The 20450-nt window shown below is 45.7% G+C and overlaps 2 protein-coding genes across 6 annotated transcripts; one reads left to right on the forward strand and one right to left on the reverse strand.

The window, feature by feature from the left end:
• Positions 1–89: 89 nt before the first annotated feature.
• vipas39 (VPS33B interacting protein, apical-basolateral polarity regulator, spe-39 homolog) lies at positions 90–11058 on the reverse strand. The gene is made up of 19 exons (XM_004573153.4): positions 10938–11058; positions 6824–6916; positions 6610–6715; positions 6376–6513; positions 6259–6297; positions 5748–5812; positions 3144–3200; positions 2889–2981; positions 2767–2800; positions 2595–2697; positions 2374–2401; positions 2204–2277; positions 2057–2132; positions 1840–1974; positions 1667–1708; positions 1411–1587; positions 1226–1315; positions 840–944; positions 90–769 (listed from the first exon to the last, which is right to left on the reverse strand). Exons 2-19 carry the CDS (start codon positions 6914–6916, stop codon positions 749–751), a joined length of 1476 nt encoding a protein of 491 aa, XP_004573210.1. The 5' UTR covers positions 10938–11058; the 3' UTR covers positions 90–748.
• LOC101486004 (activator of HSP90 ATPase activity 1) lies at positions 10296–20449 on the forward strand. 5 transcript variants are annotated; one of them, XM_076874261.1, is made up of 7 exons: positions 10296–10738; positions 12024–12214; positions 13541–13623; positions 13713–13830; positions 15035–15132; positions 15220–15357; positions 20230–20449. In XM_076874261.1, exons 1-7 carry the CDS (start codon positions 10698–10700, stop codon positions 20395–20397), a joined length of 837 nt encoding a protein of 278 aa, XP_076730376.1. In that variant the 5' UTR covers positions 10296–10697; the 3' UTR covers positions 20398–20449. The 5 variants fall into 5 exon arrangements, 4 of the variants coding, with proteins under 4 accessions (XP_076730376.1, XP_012780747.2, XP_076730374.1 ...); XR_013093231.1 differs by lacking the exon at positions 10296–10738 and adding an exon at positions 11130–11552 and having other exon boundaries at positions 15220–16231; positions 20230–20399; XM_012925293.2 differs by lacking the exon at positions 10296–10738 and adding an exon at positions 11130–11552.
• Position 20450: the final 1 nt, after the last annotated feature.

Below are 20450 nucleotides of genomic sequence, written 5' to 3' on the forward strand. Positions count from 1 at the left end.
GCTCTTCAAAGCTGCTGTTTATTTCCCTTTAATCTCTCATGTGGTGATGAAAGAAATCGTCATTATATACAAACGAGGAGAGTCAATAATTGATATATAAATGTTTATTGGCTGTTTGTAACAGACAGATGGGTTTTGGGGATGTTTGTGTTTATTTTGCACTTTATGTTTGTGAACAAATAAAAGGTTAAAAAAATCCATTAAGCAAAATTCAGCTGTTTCTGATGTCTCTTAATTAAAAGTTATGATTTATTTTCTCACACAGTACAGGAATATTTAATACATCAGTCTGCTCTTCATGTTAACAGAAACATGGGATTGATCACAGCTTTTGGATTTTTGTTTTACTTGGGAAACTTTTAGACAAACTTCAAACCCGATCACTTTAGGACAGATCTGTCTATGAGAGGTGGCAACCTGAACATTTGAGAGCACACATACATTCTCGGACAAATATGGCAGCAGCATCCGTATGCCAGCATGCTGTCCTGAAGCATCAATCTGTGTTTTTATTTTATTTGGCGTGATGATGTCAGAATTAATGTCAGAGGTGTGTCCAATTATCTGATGAAACATGAAGAAATAACTCCGTCCACTCTTTCTCACATCAATACAGTCACTTCCTGTTTTCAAAGGAACATCAGAGTCATGACTCTCCCCCTTCCTGGGTATGTAGGCAGAGCTACATCGATTCAGACAGCCACAGATGGGCTGGAAGGACATTCATGTTGCCATGGTGACAGCCATGTTAGTTTTTCCAGCGAATTTGCTGAAAGAAAAGAAATAGTTTAGTCACATGTCAAGTCACATGATATAGTTCACAAAGGAGCCCTCCTCACCGGGTTGCTGAGCAGGTCATCAATCTTCCTCTCCTCCGCTGAGCCCCTCACCACCTTCCCACGGTATCCCAGCAGCAGCTGCCGGTCCTTCATGTCCCGGTATGTCTGATTTGCCCAGAGATACAACATCATCATGACATCATACAAAGTATTGTTCTCTGATTGGTCATTTTTAAAGCAGCAGTGTGGTGGGGCGTGGTCTGTGGTGCCGTGCGGACGCACCTGCACGGCATCTGCAGATCGCACCTGTGGTGTTAAAACACGGGGACTCAAGGGTTGGTTGTTGTGGTGAGAAGTGCTCAATAAAATGGCTCAAAACTATGATCCTTGGACCCGTCGTGCCTTAATTCCACCACAAGCAGCTAAATCAAATTTGGCAGACTCACACTGATGACGATGTCGTGACATTTATGTTTCTGAGCCAAAGTGAGCCTCAACTCTCCGTCGTCCACGAGTGCCACGTAGTCCTGCAGCACCTGACAGTAATCAATAACCAATGATCAAAAATCAATAACAAGCTGATGGCTACGTCTCTCTCTACCTCTGTACCAGGTGTGTTACAGTAGCTCACGTGTGTGGGGGCGGAGTTCTTCTGTAGGATGTCAACAACTCGCTGGAAGCTCAGTGGTGATTTCTTCCTGGTGAACCCGAGCCAATTCCTGCTGGCAAACAGAGCGTCCACGTCCAGCCATGCCTTCAGCTTCGCCCTTGCAGCCAAAGCAGTCACAAAGTACTGCTTTTCTGAGATCTGAGTTCAGAGGTCACAGGTCAGTGAGTCAAACAGATCAAAAGAGGTCAAAAGTCAAAGCAAACCAGTCAGCTCTCACCTTAAAGGTCTGACGGATATTTAACGGACTGCTGAAGGTCCCCTGAAATATAAACACTGTTGCAGGTTACTGCTAACTCAGGCTAACAGGGGCTAACACTAACTCAGGCTAAGAGGGACTAACACTAATTCAGGCTAACAGGAACTAAAACTAACACAGGCTAACAGACTGACCTCTGGCTCAGCGTAGTGGTAGAAGCAGCAGTAGTACAGCGTGGTGATCAGCGGCATGTTGAGGATCAAAGCTTTTCTGGGAAACTTCTGGAAAATTTCCACCTTCCCTCCACGCTCAGCCTGCCGGTCTGTCACCTAGCAACAACAGTGATTAAACTGGATCTAGTCAATCAGAAACCTTCAACCTCATCATGAACTTAATTAACTGGTTACTGACCTCGATGATGATCTGCCTTTCCAATAGAGTGTAGTGATCCTGAACATGGGCCAGGTCCTCAGCAGAAAATGGGAGGCTGAAAACAACGAACAAACAACTGTAAACAACAAACACTAACAGTTACCTGAGTGTAATCAGATTACTGACCTAAGGCAGTTCTTCAGGAAGTCCCGTCTTTTGTTTTCATCTGTGATGCTCAAGTGTTCCTTATACTGAAGCAGCTGTTGCCATGAAAACAGGAAATGGCATCATCATCAGCCCAATGAACGCCAGAAGAATTAATGTTGATTTGTTTATAGCTACAGAGTACTACATACCGCCGCATCCTCAGCTCTGCCCAGTGCTCTGAGGAACAGGAAGAAAGCAAACACATCAAAAGAGTTCTATCTGTACAGGTGTGACACACCTGAATGTCTATCTGCCGACCTGAACCTCATCACTCAGTCACAAGAACACCTGCAGCATGTTCAGCATCACGCTTCATACAGACGAGGGCAGTAATCAGCAGGGACAGGTGTACTTGTAGGTGAGAGCAAACCTGTGCAGTTCCAGTAGCAGCCTCTGGTTTTGGGTCTCACTCAGGTAGTGGATGAAGTGTCTGAGAGCTGTCTGCCTGGACTCCAGCTCTCGAAACAAAACCTCTGAGAACAAAAACAGAGTCAGTGGGAGAACCAATCAACCAGCAGGACCGGGATCAAGACCACACTCACCTTTACAGAGCGTCCTCTTTAGATAGATTAAAACCTGAAACATAAACAGAGCATGCTCAGTTGTGTCTGATGGGATGGTTAATAAAGTTTAAATGATGCCGTTATGAATCAGATCAAGTTACAGCCGTGATGACGTTTCCATCATGAGCAGCAATGGCGTGATCGAGCAGCAGCAGTTTGTCCTGCAGTGTGCGGAACCTCTCCAGAGACACAGCCTACAATGCAGTACAAATAATCACAGTACTACTACTATAGAGTACTGACGCTCAGAGTACCACACTGAATTTTTCCAGAGACACGGCCTGCCACACAGTACAAATACTTACAATATTAATACAGAGCAGAAATACTCAGACTTGGGTGAACAGGTGTGTTACCTTTCCTTGCTGAAGTCTCTGAACCGTCTCTTCAGGTGACCAATCACTGACATAATCCTGACATCACAATAACCATATCACCATTAGAAATGACAGCACAGGACAACAGAACTGTAATCACATTACCCCAGAGTAATTAAATTAGCATCCATCCATTCGCTACCGCTTATCCTTTTCAGGGTCGCGGGGGGGGGGGGGGGGGCTGGAGCCTATCCCAGCTGTCATAGGGCGAGAGGCAGGGTACACCCTGGACAGGTCGCCAGTCTGTCGCAGGGTCAACACACAAGGACAGACAACCATTCACCCTCACATTCACTCGCACATTCACACCTAGTGACAATTTGGATTATCCAATTAACCTATCCCCACAAGCTGCATGTCTTTGGACGGTGGGAGGAAGCCGGAGTACCCAGAGGGAAACCATGCAAACACAGGGAGAACATGCAAACTCCACACAGAAAGACCCCGGCCTGATGGTGGAATTGAACTCAGGACCTTCTTGCTTGCGGCAACAGTGCTAACCACCGTGCCACCGTGCTGCCTAATTATTAAATATATATAATTAATTAGCAATGGTGACTAATTTCTTAGTCAACTAAATGAGGGAAACATATTAGAGTAAGCCACTGGTCTAAAACTAAGAAATACGGATATGGAGTTAAATTTGAGAACCGTTTAATGTCAACATAAGCCAGAGGTCACTAATAGGCGGACTGGGGTCCTGAGCTGCACCCACAAGCGGTCCCATATGGAACCGGACTTCCAGTAAAAACAGAAGGCAAAAATTTCAAAGCTGATAGGGTGCTTCTGTTTTAACTGGTCCAGCATTTTCTGGTCTTTACGGTAGTGGTTCAGTGGCTGAAGAAATGCACAGACCAGTTGGGTGCAACTTAAGCCACCCCATGTGATACCACTCAGCCAATGAACTCTGTATACTCCAGGCGGTAAATCTGACAGCTGAGACTTAGTTACACATGAAAAGACAGTGAAAAAGAAGAAAGACAGCGATGGAGAAAAAAGAAAAGGAGAAACACAGACAACTGTGTCTGAAAACTCTGAATAAAGAGAGACTGGTGGCACGAAACAATACGAACATGCTGTGCAAAAACAAAAAAGTGTACAGTGACAATAGAGCAACAGATGAATGCTGGGCCTCTGCAGATGCGATCTCCCAGCAGATGTGGACTCAAAAGAGCCATTTGCATAAGCCGACCTTCCACAGGTGTGAGGAAAGTCACCATGTTTGGCTCCACACACAAAAGCCAGGCAGTTTTCTCCGTTGTGAACATAATCAACACTAAATATTGTTTCCGACTCATCAGTGAGCTCCTCCTCATGCGTATCAGGATGGCCCTGATTCAAGCCTGGTTTAAAAATTCACTCTGACCGGAAAAGAGGGGGGTGATTAAATACGGAGAGGAATTTTCCACAAAAGGGTTGCAAATGCGTACGACATGACCCAAAAGCATAAACTAAGATTTACAGATGTGTGCAGTGATTTGTGTGTAACGTACGTCAATCCACACAAAAATTGGAAGCAATCTGAGCAAGAGTATAACTATTTTACAAACGCATACATCCAAACCTGAATAAATACTAATCATTTATGCATGATTTAAGTTCAGCTTCATGAATCCAATAATTGTTTTTTCAAAAAATGGTCTGTGCAAACAGTTACACGTCACACCTTTCATCAGTCAGAAAACCTTACAGAGTATAAAAGCGCTATATAAGACTCCGTCCATCTACCATTTACCATGACCTAAAAAGCCAATGGAGATGGTTTGGGATGAGATGGACCGCAGATCAAAGGCAAAAGGGCCAACAAGTGCTCAGCATCTCTGGAAACTCCTTTAAGACTGTTGGAAAGCCATTTCAGGTGACAACCTCATGAAGCTCCTCGAAAGAATGCCAAGACTGTGCAAAGCAGTAAGCAAAGCAAAGGGTGGCTGTTTTGAGGAATCCAAATTATTGAAAACATGTTTTGAGTTCACAAAACATGACCCATGTCTCAGGTGTACACAGCGGCCTCCTCCTGGCAGGATATCCCTGGTCGGACCACCTTACCCAGTTGGTGTCTACCTCGACTGGCTCCTTTAAATGTGGACGAGCATCGACTCTACTCTAAATCCTTCCCAAACAACTGAACTCCTCGCCCTATCGCTAAGGATTGTCTGTGATCTCACTCTTTTGCCTTTAAAAGAACTAGAAATAACAGTGGTGACTAAAATATGAGGCTGATTTTTGGCGTTTCTCACCTGGTGGCAGATGGTTCCATAAGATTAGGACACAACTATTTACCAGCAGTGGGGATTAATTCAAATGTAAAACAACTAGGTTAAATGACTCATATGTCTGGTACCGACTAGTGACAACAGTGAAGATTAGTTGTCCAGTCGACTAGTCGTGCACATCAACTTACATCAGGTTAATGATATTATAATTGAATTACTCATGGGTAATCAGAATACCCAAGAGTAACTGGATTTTGAAGCATAACTGTAATGAGATTAACAGTTATCACAATATTTGAACAGCCATATTACACACCCATAGTAATTAGATTACTAAATATAACACCCTATTTAACCAGGGTAATCTTACCTTGTACTCAGACTTTGGTTTTCGGAGCTCAGGAGCGTAGAGCCTGACAGACGAGTCAGTAAGTGCTAAAAACCCCAAAAAACAAATGTCAGTCTGAGCGAGACATCCAACCACCATACATCCTCTATCATCTGACTATCATTAATGACCATGCAACCACCAAACAACATCCAACCACCATCAGTCAACCAGTATTCACCCAGCCATTATCCAAGCGCCATCAAATCAGCATTCATTATTAATCGAACCATCAACCAATCACTATCCAAACATCATCCATCACCATCTAATCATCACCCACTATTTATACAACCATTATTTGACCTTTAAATACCATCCAATATTCATCCAACCACCAACCAACATCATTGCATATTCATCCAATCACCATTCAACATCATCCCATATTCATCCAATCACCATTCATTTATATACCCTGATATACATGACCCTGACTAGGTGAAATATCGTAAAAGTATAAGAACACCACCTGAGTCATCTGAGGACTCACCGTCACTGAAGGTCTGGAAGTTCCCTACCTTAGGTTTTCCTGCACAGAATCACATGACAACTGCAGTGAATCACATGATCAGGCTTCGGTCTATCTGAGTCATGTGACCGTCCTCACCTTTGAATAGAGAGCTCAGCGAGTATCCTGATTGGCTCCTACTGATCGATGGCGTGTCAGTGCTAATTTTGGGGAAGGCAGGCTCTCTATCTGCCCTCTGACTGGAGGCAGCTGTCTCTTTAACGGACCAGGAAATACCTGTGGACACAAGTATGACAGGTAACCACCCTATAACCAATCAAATCTCAGCATTCTCCAAAGGAGTGACCAATGAGGAGAATGTAGGGGTCTTACTGCCGACTGGCTCGCCACTCCAGCTGACCCTCTCGACATCATCTTCGTCATCGTCTTCCTCCACCAGCCGCCGTATATTGTTTACGGCCTGCCGAGACTCCTTCAACTGTTAGACAACAACACCTAAAAATCACACCTGAGAGCCACATCAAGTCAATGACACACATGCAGGGCTAGAACAATTCACTCTGGCTTCTGGTTCTGGAGGTCTTACCCTGCTTAACTCATCATCTTCATCATCGAAGGTGAACGCTTTAAACTTGGAGCTGTGCCAGTAGTCTTCCTCGTCAACTTTACTCTTAATCATCTGGACATAAAGAGTTAGTGACTCTTTATTTAAATTGTCAACACAGAAAGGAAGGAAGCTATTAGCTGGTAAGACACAGCCTGCATCACATGATGTCATTCTTTTTCTCCTTATTGATCATGTGATGAGATCACAGGTCAGGAAGTGGCGCACAGTGAGAAACACTGTCTCAGCATATGCTAAGCTTTTCATATTTTTCATTTTCAGTGTGTATTATTAGCACTATTATGTTATTGGTCAAAAAAAATCTGTTAAACATTACTCATTACTTTTCATAAAGTACGTTACTTAATTACTCGCTAAAGAAAGTAATTTATTACACTACTTGTTACATTACTTTCTCATTACTCCAGAAATGACCTGAAACAACTGTCACACATTTACTTTTAACAGTATAAACCTGACACAGATCTCTATCCTAATGAGGATACAATTTTTACACATAAACACAAAGTAAAACCAAAAATCGGCCAAAGCACACTGCAGAGTGGTTGCCAGGGTGATTCTACAGTACACACATGGACAGGTAGAAACAGACGCTGCAGCCTGACTGCTCATTACTGTCTTTGTTACATGATGAAGTTCAGGCTCTGGCTGCTGGGTTCGGGTCTGCATACAACTCAGCTTTAACATCACTCTGCGCTCTTGGCTAGCTTTGTGTTAGCATGCTCTCAGTGCAGATGTTATCAGATGTTGTGTTAACAGAATAATGCAGTTGTTTCTTTACTGAATGTAGTTTACTCTTTACCATCGCGCTCTTGTTCTTTTGTGCATTCAAATCTAAAGGCCTGTCCATATCCCCACCCCTCAGCAGCTGTAGACCATGCCACCATTTTTCTCTTCCCACTCAAAAACTGAAATCAGCTTTGACTGTAGCACGAGTGCACAAAGAAAAGCATTTGTCTGATGTTCCTTTCACCTACATATCCTTTAAAGTCCGCTCCAATCACCACGCTAACCGTGTGGGAACACTCTCTACCACTTCACACCTTTTGACTTTTAGCTTCAAAATCATGATCCTTTTTCAGACTCTCCTTACTGCCACAACCCTATTTACATATTCTACCTCGAACATTACCACTACTTTCTTTCTCTTTCCATCTACACCAAGGTACAGCAGAATCCACCTCCACTGCTCCTGGCCTTTGCTGGTCTCTCATAGTATATCTACCCTCTTTCCCTTTCCCATCACAGTCCCAACACTTAGAGTCCTACTCTCACCTACACACTCCTGCCTTTCCTTCTGTCTCGCTGCCTCCTAGTCCTAACATGCCCTCTCAGAAGGACCTGGACTTTAGGAGGATGAGGAATCCTGTGACCCCTGTTTCAATCCAGGGAGTCGATGTGGACTTTGTGGAGGACTATAAATACTTTGGAGTACACACAGACAATAAACTGGACTGGGTTAAAAACACCACTGCACTCTACAGGAAGGGCCAGACGTGTCTCTGAGGTCTTTCAACATCTGTCGGACAATGCTTAGGATGTTCTATGAGTCTGTTGCCGCCAGTGCCATCCCATGCTGTTGGGTTGAGGGTCACAGATGCCAACAGACTAAATAAACTGATCCCCAAGTCCAGTAATATTGTGAGGATGGAGCTGGACTCCCTTAGGGTGGTATCTGAGAGGTGGATGTTGTCCAAGATAAGGACAATGCTGGATAATACCTCCCACCCATTCCATGATGTGCTGGCCAGTCCCAGGACCACGCTCAGTGAGAGACTGCGATTACCCATAAGGCACCACTGAACGACACAGGAAATCATTCCTGCCTGTGGATATCTCCGTACAACTCCTCCATCTAATGCACAATGCAGAAGTTACACCCTTCTGCACATCCTGTACAGTAAAATAACAACGTTTTACAGGACAGAGTAAAATGTCAATCATGTATATGTCATGTCTCTAATATTCTTGATATTTATGAATATATTTGTATACATTAGAGCTATTTCTTATATTTTGTAAACATCCATCCATTCGCTTCCGCTTATCCTTTTCAGGGTCACGGGGGGCGCTGGAGCCTATCCCAGCTATCATAGGGTGAGAGGCGGGGTACACCCTGGACAGGTCGCCAGTCTGTCGCAGGGTCAACACACAAGGACAGACAACCATTCACTCGCACATTCACACCTAGTGGCAATTTGGATTATCCAATTAACCTATCCCCACAAACTGCATGTCTTTGGACGGTGGGAGGAAGCCGGAGTACCCGGAGGGAACCCACACAGACACGGGGAGAACATGCAAACTCCACACAGAAAGACCCCGGCCTGATGGTGGAATTGAACTCAGGACCTTCTTGCTTGCGGCAACAGTGCTAACCACCGTGCCACCATGCTGCCCGTTATTATTTTGTAAACATTGTAATATATTATATTATTTAATTTAGTTTAGTCTGTTACTGTTATTGTCTTGGAGCAACTGTAACAACATAATTTCCTTAGGGATTATTAAAGTATTCTGATTCTCCCTCTCCTCTTCCTTCATCTTCAATAGTAGTCAGTAGTAGTAGCCAATAGTAGCCCAGTTTGCACCTGCTGGCCAGCAGAACCCAGTCAGTCATTGTTAACCCGGGCCTGACCGATCCGGTATGGAAATCTGATTTTTTATGGCCTGCATGCCTGATCCGGATGTCCTTCCTGAACCCTCCACATTTACCTAGTCTGGGCCCAGAGGTGGGAAGTAACGAATTACAAATACTTCAGCAGAATCTTCAGGTATCTGTACTTTACTTGAGTATTATTATTATTTATTTATTTTTACAACTTTTTACTTTTATCCCTACATTTTATACAAATATCTGAACTTTCTACTCCTTACATTTTCAAAACGGCTCCTTACTTTAGTTTTAACACATCTGAGGGGAGTAATTATTTTATATCACTGCGAACCTTCATAGTCATCGCCAGGGGTGTCCATGAATTGTGTTTGCGGTACTTCAGCATCTAGCTAGCCCTGCTGAAGAGGAGCGAGCATAAAGGGAGTAACGTTTTTTTAAGTGTCAGGCAGTTTGAAATGCAGCATTTCTATCAGCTCAACAAACATCAGCAAACATATAAAAACTGTTTGTGTGCAGTTTGTCCCACAGTGTGTTACAGCTAAAGGTCCAGCTGCATTTCACAGGGAGAGAAAAAGATAAACAGGTTGGTTTTCTGCACTGTGGTGGATACAGTAAAGGTGCACAGATGCTGTGGTTTCATTTCGGTTAGCTTACATCAAGTGTAGCAGAGATTCATATGAATTTCAGTTGATGATGTTTGTATAGTGTCTAACATAAAGACAACATAAACAGTGTACTGTCAGTGTAGAGGATGAAATCAGCTAGGACAACTCAGGAAACATCGGCTCACATCTTGTTGAATTCAGGTGTATACATCCATAAAGAGCAGCAGATCAGCTGATCACAGCCTGTACATTAAGAAAATCTACTGAAGCTCTCAATAGAAATTATTGTGCGATATGATTCGTTCCCACACCTAACCACTACAATTTCGCGGGGTTGCTGGGAGTTGTAGTGCGCTGCAGTCTGCCGTAGCCCGTGTTGGTTAGCCTGATCCCGGACCCACATCTGCTATGCACGTGTGCGTTTTCTAGTAACGAGCTCGGAAAAAAAAGCGTCTGGATTTCTTTAAGTTGCTTGAAGACATTTCACCTCTTATCCGAGGAGCTTCTTCGGTTCTAGGGTCAAACTGAAGAAGCTTATCAGATGAGAGGTGAAACGTCTTCAAGCAACTTAAAGAAGTCCAGATGCTTTTCTTTCCAAGCTCCTTAGACTACGATGACCTGGATGACTGAGAACCTTTACAGACACGTTTTCTGGTAACAGCTGCAGGTTTGTTATTAGCATGTTAGCATTAGCTAGCTAAATGAAAAATCCGCATATTAGTGTTTTTAGTGACAAACGGTGGGAATGTGACGTCACTCCGCAGGTGTCTAATCTGTAGACATCAAGCACAAACCGCTGGTTGTAAACCTGATAATCGATGAAATCAATCAGCTGTTTGTTTGTTTTTTTTACCTTCACCTGCTTCTTCGTCCCTTTCTCTTTGACCGAGGATGCTTCCGGCTGCGCGAAGTTTGCTGGGAGCTGTAGTACGCTGCACCAGGAAGTCCATTTTTGATCTAATCAATAATTCGATTAAAGGAGCAGGAAACCAGACAGATATTCTTTTTAATTTGATTGTCTTAAAACATCACATAAACCAGAGGAGTCGTTCTTCTAAAAATGGATCTGATTGGTCTGTTACATTCAGCATCAGTGATGTGACTGTCAACAGATTGGTTGCAGACATCAGCTGATTTATTTCCACCTGGGAGGCTTTAGGTTATTATCACCTGAGAGCAGCGTGCAGGTATAGCTCTGCTGGTTCTCAATCTGGGAGCAAAGACCCACAGCTGGCCTCAAGGTAACTGTCGGTCCCAGGTCCTCTGTGCTTTTACTTTGACAGTGCTAAGAGGAAGTGGGCGTTTCATTTTTCAGCTGGTGTCAGGCTTAGGGTTTTACCAGTGTGAGCAGCAGTGTCTCATTGGCCCTGTATTGATCAGCGATCGTGATGGCTAAGTGGGGTGAAGGAGATCCTCGATGGATAGTAGAGGAGAGAGCTGACGCCACCAACGTCAACAACTGGCACTGGTCTGTTCATCTTCATCAATGCTACCATCACTGCAGTACTCATTATACTACTATTATTATTACTACTACTTATTTATTGTAATAAATATAAACTGGTCCATGTGGCAGACAGACAGACTGATGAAGGTAGAATTCAGGTAATGCTGTTGCTATAGAAGTTGCTTCAGCTCAGTGATAGAAAACGCGCAAGAAGTTAATTTTTGAGTAATCTTTGGGGCTTCCTGCAGGTAACTGAGGGCACTGGCCTCATTTCCATGGTAACAGCCTGAATGTCATGACTGAGTAAGAAGAGGACATTTCCAGAATGATCTCAGTGTGTATGTGATACTGTAGGATGAGCTATTTTAGACTCTCAGTGTGTGTTATGTGAGCCGCAGCTGGTTCAGCACGTTTGGAGGTATTTTTGAACTCTGTGATGTCAGAGGTGGGCGTGATTTGGTACCCGCTGACCCTCCTCTCTCCCCTGGTCAGGACAGAGCGAGATGTGTCCTCCTGGTCCTCGGAGTGCCTCCATCAGTTGCTGCTCGGTGTGCAGGTGGAGGGACCTGAGGGTGTCTGCCATCTGACCGAAGTCACTAAGCTGGAGGGAGAAGCTTCCATCAATAACCGCAAAGGGAAGCTCTTCTACTTCTACGAGTGGCAGCTGAGACTCAGCTGGCTGGGTCAGTGATCTCACTGATGATGTCGTCCATCCATTCATCATGGGAGACCATCTCAATTTGGTTCATGTGACTGACTTTAACCTTCACGTAGATGCTGTAGATATGGGGTCTCAAACTCACAACCCAGGGGCTACTTGCTGCCCCGTATATTGACAGTTTGATCCTTGAAGTGACTTTTTTTTTTTGTTAAAATGAGTTATTTAAGAAGCCAAAAATGATTTAATATGAAGGCAATATGAGCAGAGAGTACAAATATGCTGAGGGATTGGCTCTGTTAGTTCAGTGAGAGAGTCAAAAACTAATGTGTACACTTATGTCTGCATATTTGTTAAATATGAACAAAATGATAGTAGAAGTGCTGCCATGTGTCTGGCCAGGTAGAGAGTACTGATGTGTTTATTTGGTGGTTCAATGAAGGGCTTCAGTTAAGAGTGAGAAAAAAAAACGTTTTGTCTTGTTATACAATATTTGAAATTTAAAAATACAACACTACATTTTAGAAAATATTTGTGTGTGTTTTCTTATTTGTTTGATTTGTATTACTTGAACACTGAAGTGGCCCTCCAATAAGATGACAGTGCCAGCAGTGGCCCATAGCTCATTTAGGTTTGAGACCCATGCACTAAACCTTTTAGCCAAAGTTCTTCTAGAAGCACGTCGCACAACATGGCAGCTATCATGATGATAACTCTCGGAGCATGTTTGAGCAGTTATTTTGAAATATTATCAGCGTTAACCCTAACTTCAGTGGTCACTGGGGAAAAACTGTAAAGAATCTTCATTGTGAGTGTTGAATAGTCAGGTGTTCATGCTTTACTTTTATTGAGCAACAAATTATTTTTCCTGCTAAATGAAGATCTTCTAAATCAGCAAGACACCATTTCCTCTTTAGCTCACAGGTTATCTGGTTGAAAATGCACATTATTCATTTATACCAGGGAGTCAAGTGCTTTTGATTTCAGTCTTTCTTTTTCAGAATCAGGTAACATTTTAAACAAGATAATCAATCTCTATGGGAGTAGAGTTCAAGCAGTGGCTCTGCATTGTGTTGGCACATGGTATTGAAAAAATATAATACTGAAGAGTTCTTCCCCACTGCTGTGTAAGCCATTATTGTAAACCAGGAGTCTTTGCTGATGATATTAATTATAACTACTAAATCTACTCTTATCCTGAATGAAAGGTTTCATTTTGACTCAGTGTCACCCGCTCTGGCCCTTGGAATACATTTGACTATGACTGCCAGAATCTCTAGCCACGTGTACAGCGGGGATTTTAACATAGGGTTGCTCTTTTTCTGTAGTGCCAACTGTTTTCTGTGTGCAGGGATGTCCTGCAGGGGAGTGAAGTTCAGAGGAACTATTGATGTGTCCAACCTGTCTGACGAGAATGACGAGGATGACCTGGATGTGAGTTTGACTTCTGATTCTGATCACATACCCTGCAACCCAGTGATGACTGCACAGATGAGTGTATTGATAATTATGTTGCTATCCAGATCTGCGTGGCTCTCTGTAAAGACCAGCCCAACACACCTCTCCTGGACCTCATGAAGACCTCCGGCATCCAGGAGGTTCGCAGGGTTCTGGGCGAGTATGTCCAGCGGCTCAAATCAGGTGTGTTACCTAGAAGACATCAGGCAGTTTCTGACCATAAGGAGTTTTTAGAACTGTTCGTGGGTGTCTCCTCTGTGTCTCTTAAGTAGATCGGTCAGTAACTATCAAAGCCTTTTAGGGGTGGGTCTAAACAGGAAAAAGCTAGAAGTAATGTGGAAACTTGAAACCATTAAAGTTCTGTGAAATTCAGCAGTGAGAGGTGGGTGGGTCCAGGCTTGAGATAATAGTTGGAAGTGAATACTAAAGTGTTAAGAATACTGCTGATATGAGGGGGTGAGTTACTGAGACAACCAGAGTCTACAATTAACTCTAGCACCCAGCAATCCTGTCAGAGTCTGGCTGAGGCAGACTGTATGTATTGCGAAAAATAACTCAAATGCAGACCAAAACAGAATGTGAAACGTGACATGGAATAACAAAACCGAGCCGTTTATTAAGGCTGGCAAAGAAGTACAAAACAAAAGACAAAGGTGAAACTAAACAATAAACTAAACTGGGTGAATTAAGATTAAAGCATGAAAAAACCTTCAACATGAAACCTGGCATGGAGACATGGAAAAAAAACCTGGATGCATGACGTGAAAACAGCAGACGACCTGACAAGAAATGACTGAAAACACACAGACTAAGTACACACAGGAGGATAATGAGGGAAGTGGAAACACATGGGGAAACAAGTGAGGATAACGACATCACAGGGGAAACGTAAAGCTAAACACATAGAACACAGGAACACAGAACCTCTTCAAAATAAAATGGGAAAGATAATGAAACGCAGATGTGTCAAGTTCATGTTGTCACAACAAAAGACATGAAGACATGAAACACATAAAGGACAAGGGATACTTAATACAGGGGTTGAAAACTTAAGGGGAAACTAATAAACAAATTACCTTAGAAAACCCAATGAACTTAAACATAAACCATAAACATCCAAATTAACAAAAACTCAAAACGCTGGGTAAAAAGACCCAGGATTGTGACACATCCACTACAAATGCATGTGAGCAAAACACGTTAAATCTAAGTGGAGCTTTAGTACTCTGTTTTGAGCTTCTCCTGGTGGTTGGAATGTTTGTAGTTTCAGCCCTCAGCAAGCCATTACTCTGAGACAGTCCCTAAAACGCTTCATTATGAAATTTACACCTGTAAAGATCAGCCAGGGAGATGACCCATGGGGTAACTGTGACCTCTGATCCCACAGAGTTTGGTCAGGGAATGATTCTTCCCACCACCAACGCACTGAAGCAGCATTCATCTGTGTCGACCAAGAAGAATGAGGTTAAGACCAATAAAACCCAAGTAGGATGCTCCTCCTGTCCTGACTTAGCTCCTGTTCAGCCTCACTGTTGAAGTGCTGACCTTTGATTTTTCTGTGTTGTCCTGCAGATTAGCCCCGCCCCCAAGTGCTCCTCCAGTACCGCCCCCTGTCCCACAGGTGATCGTAACCAAACCTGCAGTTTCGATCTGAAAGAAACATTCCAGACCAACGCTCATGAACTCTACAGGACATTCATCAGCCAAGAGGTACTCGAACAGACTAGGAAGGACCAGACGAAATCAGAACAGACCAAGAAAGACAAGAACACGTTATAAATGACGCCCTATGAAAGACCCTGTTCAATTTATCTAAATGAGTCATGACCAGCCAGCAAGAAAAACTTTGTTTGATTAAAATCAGGTCAAATCTAGGCTAAAAATTGGTGTCAGACTTTTACGAGTTCAGTATGAATCCTAGGCCTGAAACTGACTGAAACCAGACAATGAAAACAGAAATACAATTAACCAGGTGATCAGAACTGGGCCCCGGCATTACCTGAAATTAAGCTGACACTATCCACTCTGCCATAGCCCAGTTACAGACTTAGCACCTGAGTGCCTTCATTGCAATCTTGGGGAACTTCAACCATGTCATCTTGGACCCGCTAATCTTTATGCAGACATTCCAGGCCACAGCACTTGCCTGCCAGTGGCCTGAGGAGGAGTGGGCTTCCAGGCTTCTGCCGCTGCTGTCAGGGGAGGCACAGATGGCGGCCCAGCCTGCCCCCGGCGTCCCGGGGTGTCTTTGAGGATGTTTGCAGGGCAGTATTGGATTGGCTCGGGTTCACCCCGGAGGACTACCGGAGGCGATTTCGGGCTAGTCAGATGTCAGCGGGGGAGCAGCCGTTCACTTGGGCTCGACAGCTGGAGGACACGGCGGCGAGCTGGCTGCGTCCGGGGCCAACACTGGCGGAGGACCAACCTGCCGGCAGGACCGCCGCCGGTACTGCGGGCAGGGGGGGGGGGGCCCTCAGAGCGTCAGCTGCTGTTGTCTGCAGCTCAGGGGAGGGGAGGCGAGATCAGCAGGACGGAGAGAGGCATGTCGCATCCCATTTTGGGCACAGTTCCACAGCTTACTGGGGTAATAAACTGGGTGAAATCGCAACCAGTAAATTTGTGTAATGTTTGCCCGGCACTTAGCAGTGACACTGGGTCGACTGATACTGACTCTGGGGGGGAGGAGGTGGCGGGAACCTCTACAGAGGCCCCACTGCCTCCGGTTATGCACCCCACAGAAGATTTTTCCCTAGAGCAGTCTCGGGATGACACCCTACGCTCAGCCTATGACCAGGTGATAGATATTGATGGTCTGCTGGTGCACCCTGAAGCCTCGCGGACTTACACCCATTTCCAGTTACGGAACGATCGGCTTTATCGAGTGAGTCTTGACACTCGCACGAATGAGATCTGCACCCAGTTGTTGGTGCCACAAAGCCGCCGGGAAACATTTTCCAGGCGGCTTATTCAAACCCCATGGCAGGGCATTTAGGATGCAAGAAAACTCTGGAGCGCATAATGGCCTAATTCTATTGGCCGGGTATTTGGGCCGATGTGCGCCGCTGGTGGTGCCCAGAATGCCAGCTGGTTAACCACCCAGCCATTCCAAAGGAATGCGCCCATTACCGCTGATGGAGATGCCGTTTGAGCGCATTGGTATGGATATCTTCGGGCCATTCCACCGGAGTGCACGCGGCTATCGCTTTGTGTTGGTGCTGGTGGTTTATGCAACGTGATACCCGTAAGCAGTACTGCTGCACACCATTTCAAGAGTGTGGCCCAGGCATTGTCTTGCGAGTCGGTATTCCGAAAGAAATGCTGACTGACCAGACCACGTCGTTCATGTCTCGCACTCTGAGGGAGCTATACAAATTACTGGACATTAAATCTATTCGGACCAGTGTCTAATACCCTCAGACTGATGGGCTGGTGGAGCGGCTGAAAAAGACTTTAAAGTCCATGATTCTTAAGTTTATTCACGAGGATGAACGAAATTGGGATCGGTGGCTAGACCCCAGGCCTCCATGGGATTTTCTCCCTTTGAGTTACTGTATGGCAGGTAGCCGCAAGGGGTGCTCGACTTGATTCAAGACAACTGGGAGGAAGGGTCGAGCCCCACAAAGAATAAAATTCAATACGTGCTGGGCCTGAGAGCAAAGCTGCACAGGTTGGGGTGGTTATCACGGGAGAATTTACTCCAGGCCCAGCAACATCAGCAAAGCTTGTACAACAGAGGGGCTAGGCTCAGGCAATTTTCACCAGGAGACAAAGTGCTTGTATTACTACCATTCTCCAGCTCGCCAAGTGACGAGGGCCCTTTGTGGTCACACAGCGAGTGGGGGACGTTGACTATGAGGTTGACCAGTCAGACAGGAGAGGAGCGACGCAAATTTACCACCTCAACCTCCTTAAAGCATGGAGGGAGGCTGAAACCACTGCTCTGTTGAGCAGAGAGATGAGTGTGGGCCGGAGGTGCCAAATTCCACCATCCCCGCCTCCCTCCATTGTGATGACCACTCACACAGGCCCAGAGAGCAGATGTTGCTGCACTGCAACAGCGCTTTGCTGATGTGTTCTCCCCCTGCCCGGCCGAACGTCTCTCATAGAGCACCATATTGAGACACACCCTGGCGTGACAGTGGGTTCATGGCCCTACAGGCTCCTGGAGCATAAAAGACAAATTGCTGAATTGCAGAATTGAACAATATGCTGAGGCTAAAAAGTAGCCCCATAGTTATATGATATATAAGATATATGCCCATAGTTCTTGTGGTGAAGAAAGATGGGTCTATACGGTTCTGTGTGGACTACCGCAAGGTGAATGAGGTGTCACGTTCGATGTGTACCCAATGCCCCAGGTCGACGATCTCCTGGACTGGTTGGGCACTGCTTGTTTTTTCACGATGCTGGATTTAAACAAGGGCTACTGGCAGATTCCCTTGTCTGCAGAGCAATCTTCCCTCTTAGAGAGAAGTGGTGCTTCAAAGGATAGTTGCAGATTTCTGTCAGAATGTGGAGATAATACAGTACAAATAAAATGTTCACGTTTCTCCAACGTTGTCTTCCCAACAGTTTCACTAACATCTACACTGGATGGCCAGGAAGCGTTCGCGATGTCTTATCGGGCGCATTTCCGGCGCTGATAATTGGCATCTGTCTTGTGTCAGTGACATAAAAGACGGATTTAATGCGGCATGACCATTCAAACAGCAGTCGCTTTCAGATATGTATTGGATTCAGTAGCACATATGAAAGTGACCCAGGTCGGATTTGAAAATATCGGATTTGTGCTGTTCACACTGTCATACCATGATCGGATATGGGTCGCATAGGGTCAAAAAAGTCGGATATGATGCGCTTTCGCGTGCAGTATGAATGTAGCCTTAGATGGTGTTTTCCTTGTAGCTGCGTACAGCAAACATGGGGGAGGGTCTGTGCTGGCGGACGTTGGTTACTGGCCTGGTAGCCTGGCTGCCCCTGGGTGGGTCCGGGACGGGCTTGGAGGCTTGTGGTTCTGGGGGTGCTCCGCCCCTGGGCTGGGGCTCTCTGGCTGGGCCTTGGGTCCTGGTTGTTGTGTTGCCGGGGTGGTGGGCGGGTGCATCAGCCCAACTGTAGGGCTCTCTAAATGGCCTGTATTTATATAGCGCTTTACTAGCCCCTAAGGACCCCAAAGCGCTTTACATATCCAGTCATCCACCCATGCACACACTGGTGATGGCAAGCTACATTGTAGCCACAGCCACAGCCCCAGCCCCTCCCTTTCTTCCCTCCCCATCCTCAGCTGCCTCCCTCTTCCCAATCGACCACACACACGCAGGACTTGGGGTGCAGGTGTGTCACCAGGGTGCAGGGGAGGCACTCCCCCTCTGCCCCCTTCTGGCCGCCTGTCCCTCAATTTTAATCCGCAACCTAGACAACCACATTACTCAGGTTTGGGGTCTTCACTCACCCCGCGTTCTGTTAACCATCGGGGCTGGGGGGCTGGGAGGAGGTGCTGGCCGTCGGATTGGGGTCTGGGATGCGGGGCCTCCCTGCTACTGCAGATAAGGAGGCGGTCTGCCTTCCTCTACCCCAGTGAGAAGGGTTACATCTCCTGGGTCCAGGTATGGTTTGCCCCTCTGGGGGCGGGGGTACCCGGACCTGGGATGTAGAGTATGTTTGGGGAGTGTGAATGTGTGTACAGTGCCTATTTGTGTCTGTCTCCACGTCGGGTGAGTGCCGAGTATTTGTTTGTGTATATGGGGGTGGGAATGCATGTTTGTGTCTGCGTACGCCTCTTTGTCTGTGTCTATATGTCAGCTGGGACCTAGACTCCACCTCTCTGGGAACATCTCAGGCTCTCCGAGGTATGGAGGCCTATCTCCCCTCACCACACTCCCTGCCAGTAGCTGATGCCCTCAGACGTTGGTGTGTTGGTGGTTCTTGGTGTCTGGGGCTGGGCGCTCATGTATGTACCAACTCACTCCTGGTGGCCGATTGGCAGGACCTGGCGACTGTGGCCCGGCTGGGCCCCTTCCGGTGGGTGGGGTACCCTCAGGCCTCTGGGCCTGAGGCCCGGTCCTCTCTGGCACAGCTGGCTGCCTGCAGAGTCCGCAGGCACGTCACTGCAACCCCCTCTGGCCTCTGCTCCGTGGCTGCTGGGTGACCTCTCGTTTGGGGCTCTCCTCAGCTCTTCCCAGGAGGGTGGCACAGTTGCCCCCCTGGTGGTCCTCCATGGGTCCTCGTATTCTGGGACCTCTGGATGTCTGGGGCCTGGATCTCCTCCATACCTGCTTCATGCCCTGGGGGACGGTGCTGTGGCTCCCCACACTTCCTAGCAGATCGTTACATGGAGAAACCTTTTGAATTCAAGCATGCCGATCCACACAGGTGTACACACGGGTTTTCACAGACACACACTTCACCTTTCTTGGCTGCTACCTCAAAGCACATTGTGCGCTGTCGGTCTTGCGTACTGCACAATAACATGTCATATTTAGTATCGACTGTTATCTGCTGTTAGCTACTTTATTGTGATTGTGTTGTATTTATTATGTTGTTTTTTGTTTGTTTACTCTTCTGTTTTTTCTTATCCCCATACAGGTGATCCAGGTGTTTTGTTTTGTTTTTTTCTTCCCGCCTTTCTCACCATCTCTTCTCCCCTCTATTTTTCTTTCTCTCCCTCTCTTTCTTTCATCCTTCCTCCTTCTATCCCCCAGTCATGTCTGTCCCGTCTGTAACAACCGAAAATCAAATCAAATAAATACATAAAACTGGACAGTCAGAACCAAGATCGTCTGGTTCTGAGACCAGAAAAACTCGTC

The sequence above is a fragment of the Maylandia zebra genome, linkage group LG15, assembly GCF_041146795.1.
Source record: "Maylandia zebra isolate NMK-2024a linkage group LG15, Mzebra_GT3a, whole genome shotgun sequence".
In the NCBI taxonomy this organism is placed as follows: Eukaryota; Metazoa; Chordata; class Actinopteri; order Cichliformes; family Cichlidae; genus Maylandia; species Maylandia zebra.

Bases quoted from the DNA above. Each gene is read 5' to 3' on its own strand.
- LOC101486004 (XM_012925293.2), top strand. From the start codon at position 11,473: ATGGCTAAGTGGGGTGAAGGAGATCCTCGATGGATAGTAGAGGAGAGA. The intron at 12,215-13,540 runs GTCAGTGATCTC...TTCTGTGTGCAG, and splicing joins GCTGAGACTCAGCTGGCTGG to GGATGTCCTGCAGGGGAGTG. The intron at 13,624-13,712 runs GTGAGTTTGACT...GTTGCTATCCAG, and splicing joins ATGACGAGGATGACCTGGAT to ATCTGCGTGGCTCTCTGTAA.
- vipas39 (XM_004573153.4), bottom strand. From the start codon at position 6,916: ATGATTAAGAGTAAAGTTGACGAGGAAGACTACTGGCACAGCTCCAAG. The intron at 945-1,225 runs GTGAGTCTGCCA...TGGGCAAATCAG, and splicing joins GTCACGACATCGTCATCAGT to ACATACCGGGACATGAAGGA. The intron at 770-839 runs GTGAGGAGGGCT...CTTTTCTTTCAG, and splicing joins ATGACCTGCTCAGCAACCCG to CAAATTCGCTGGAAAAACTA.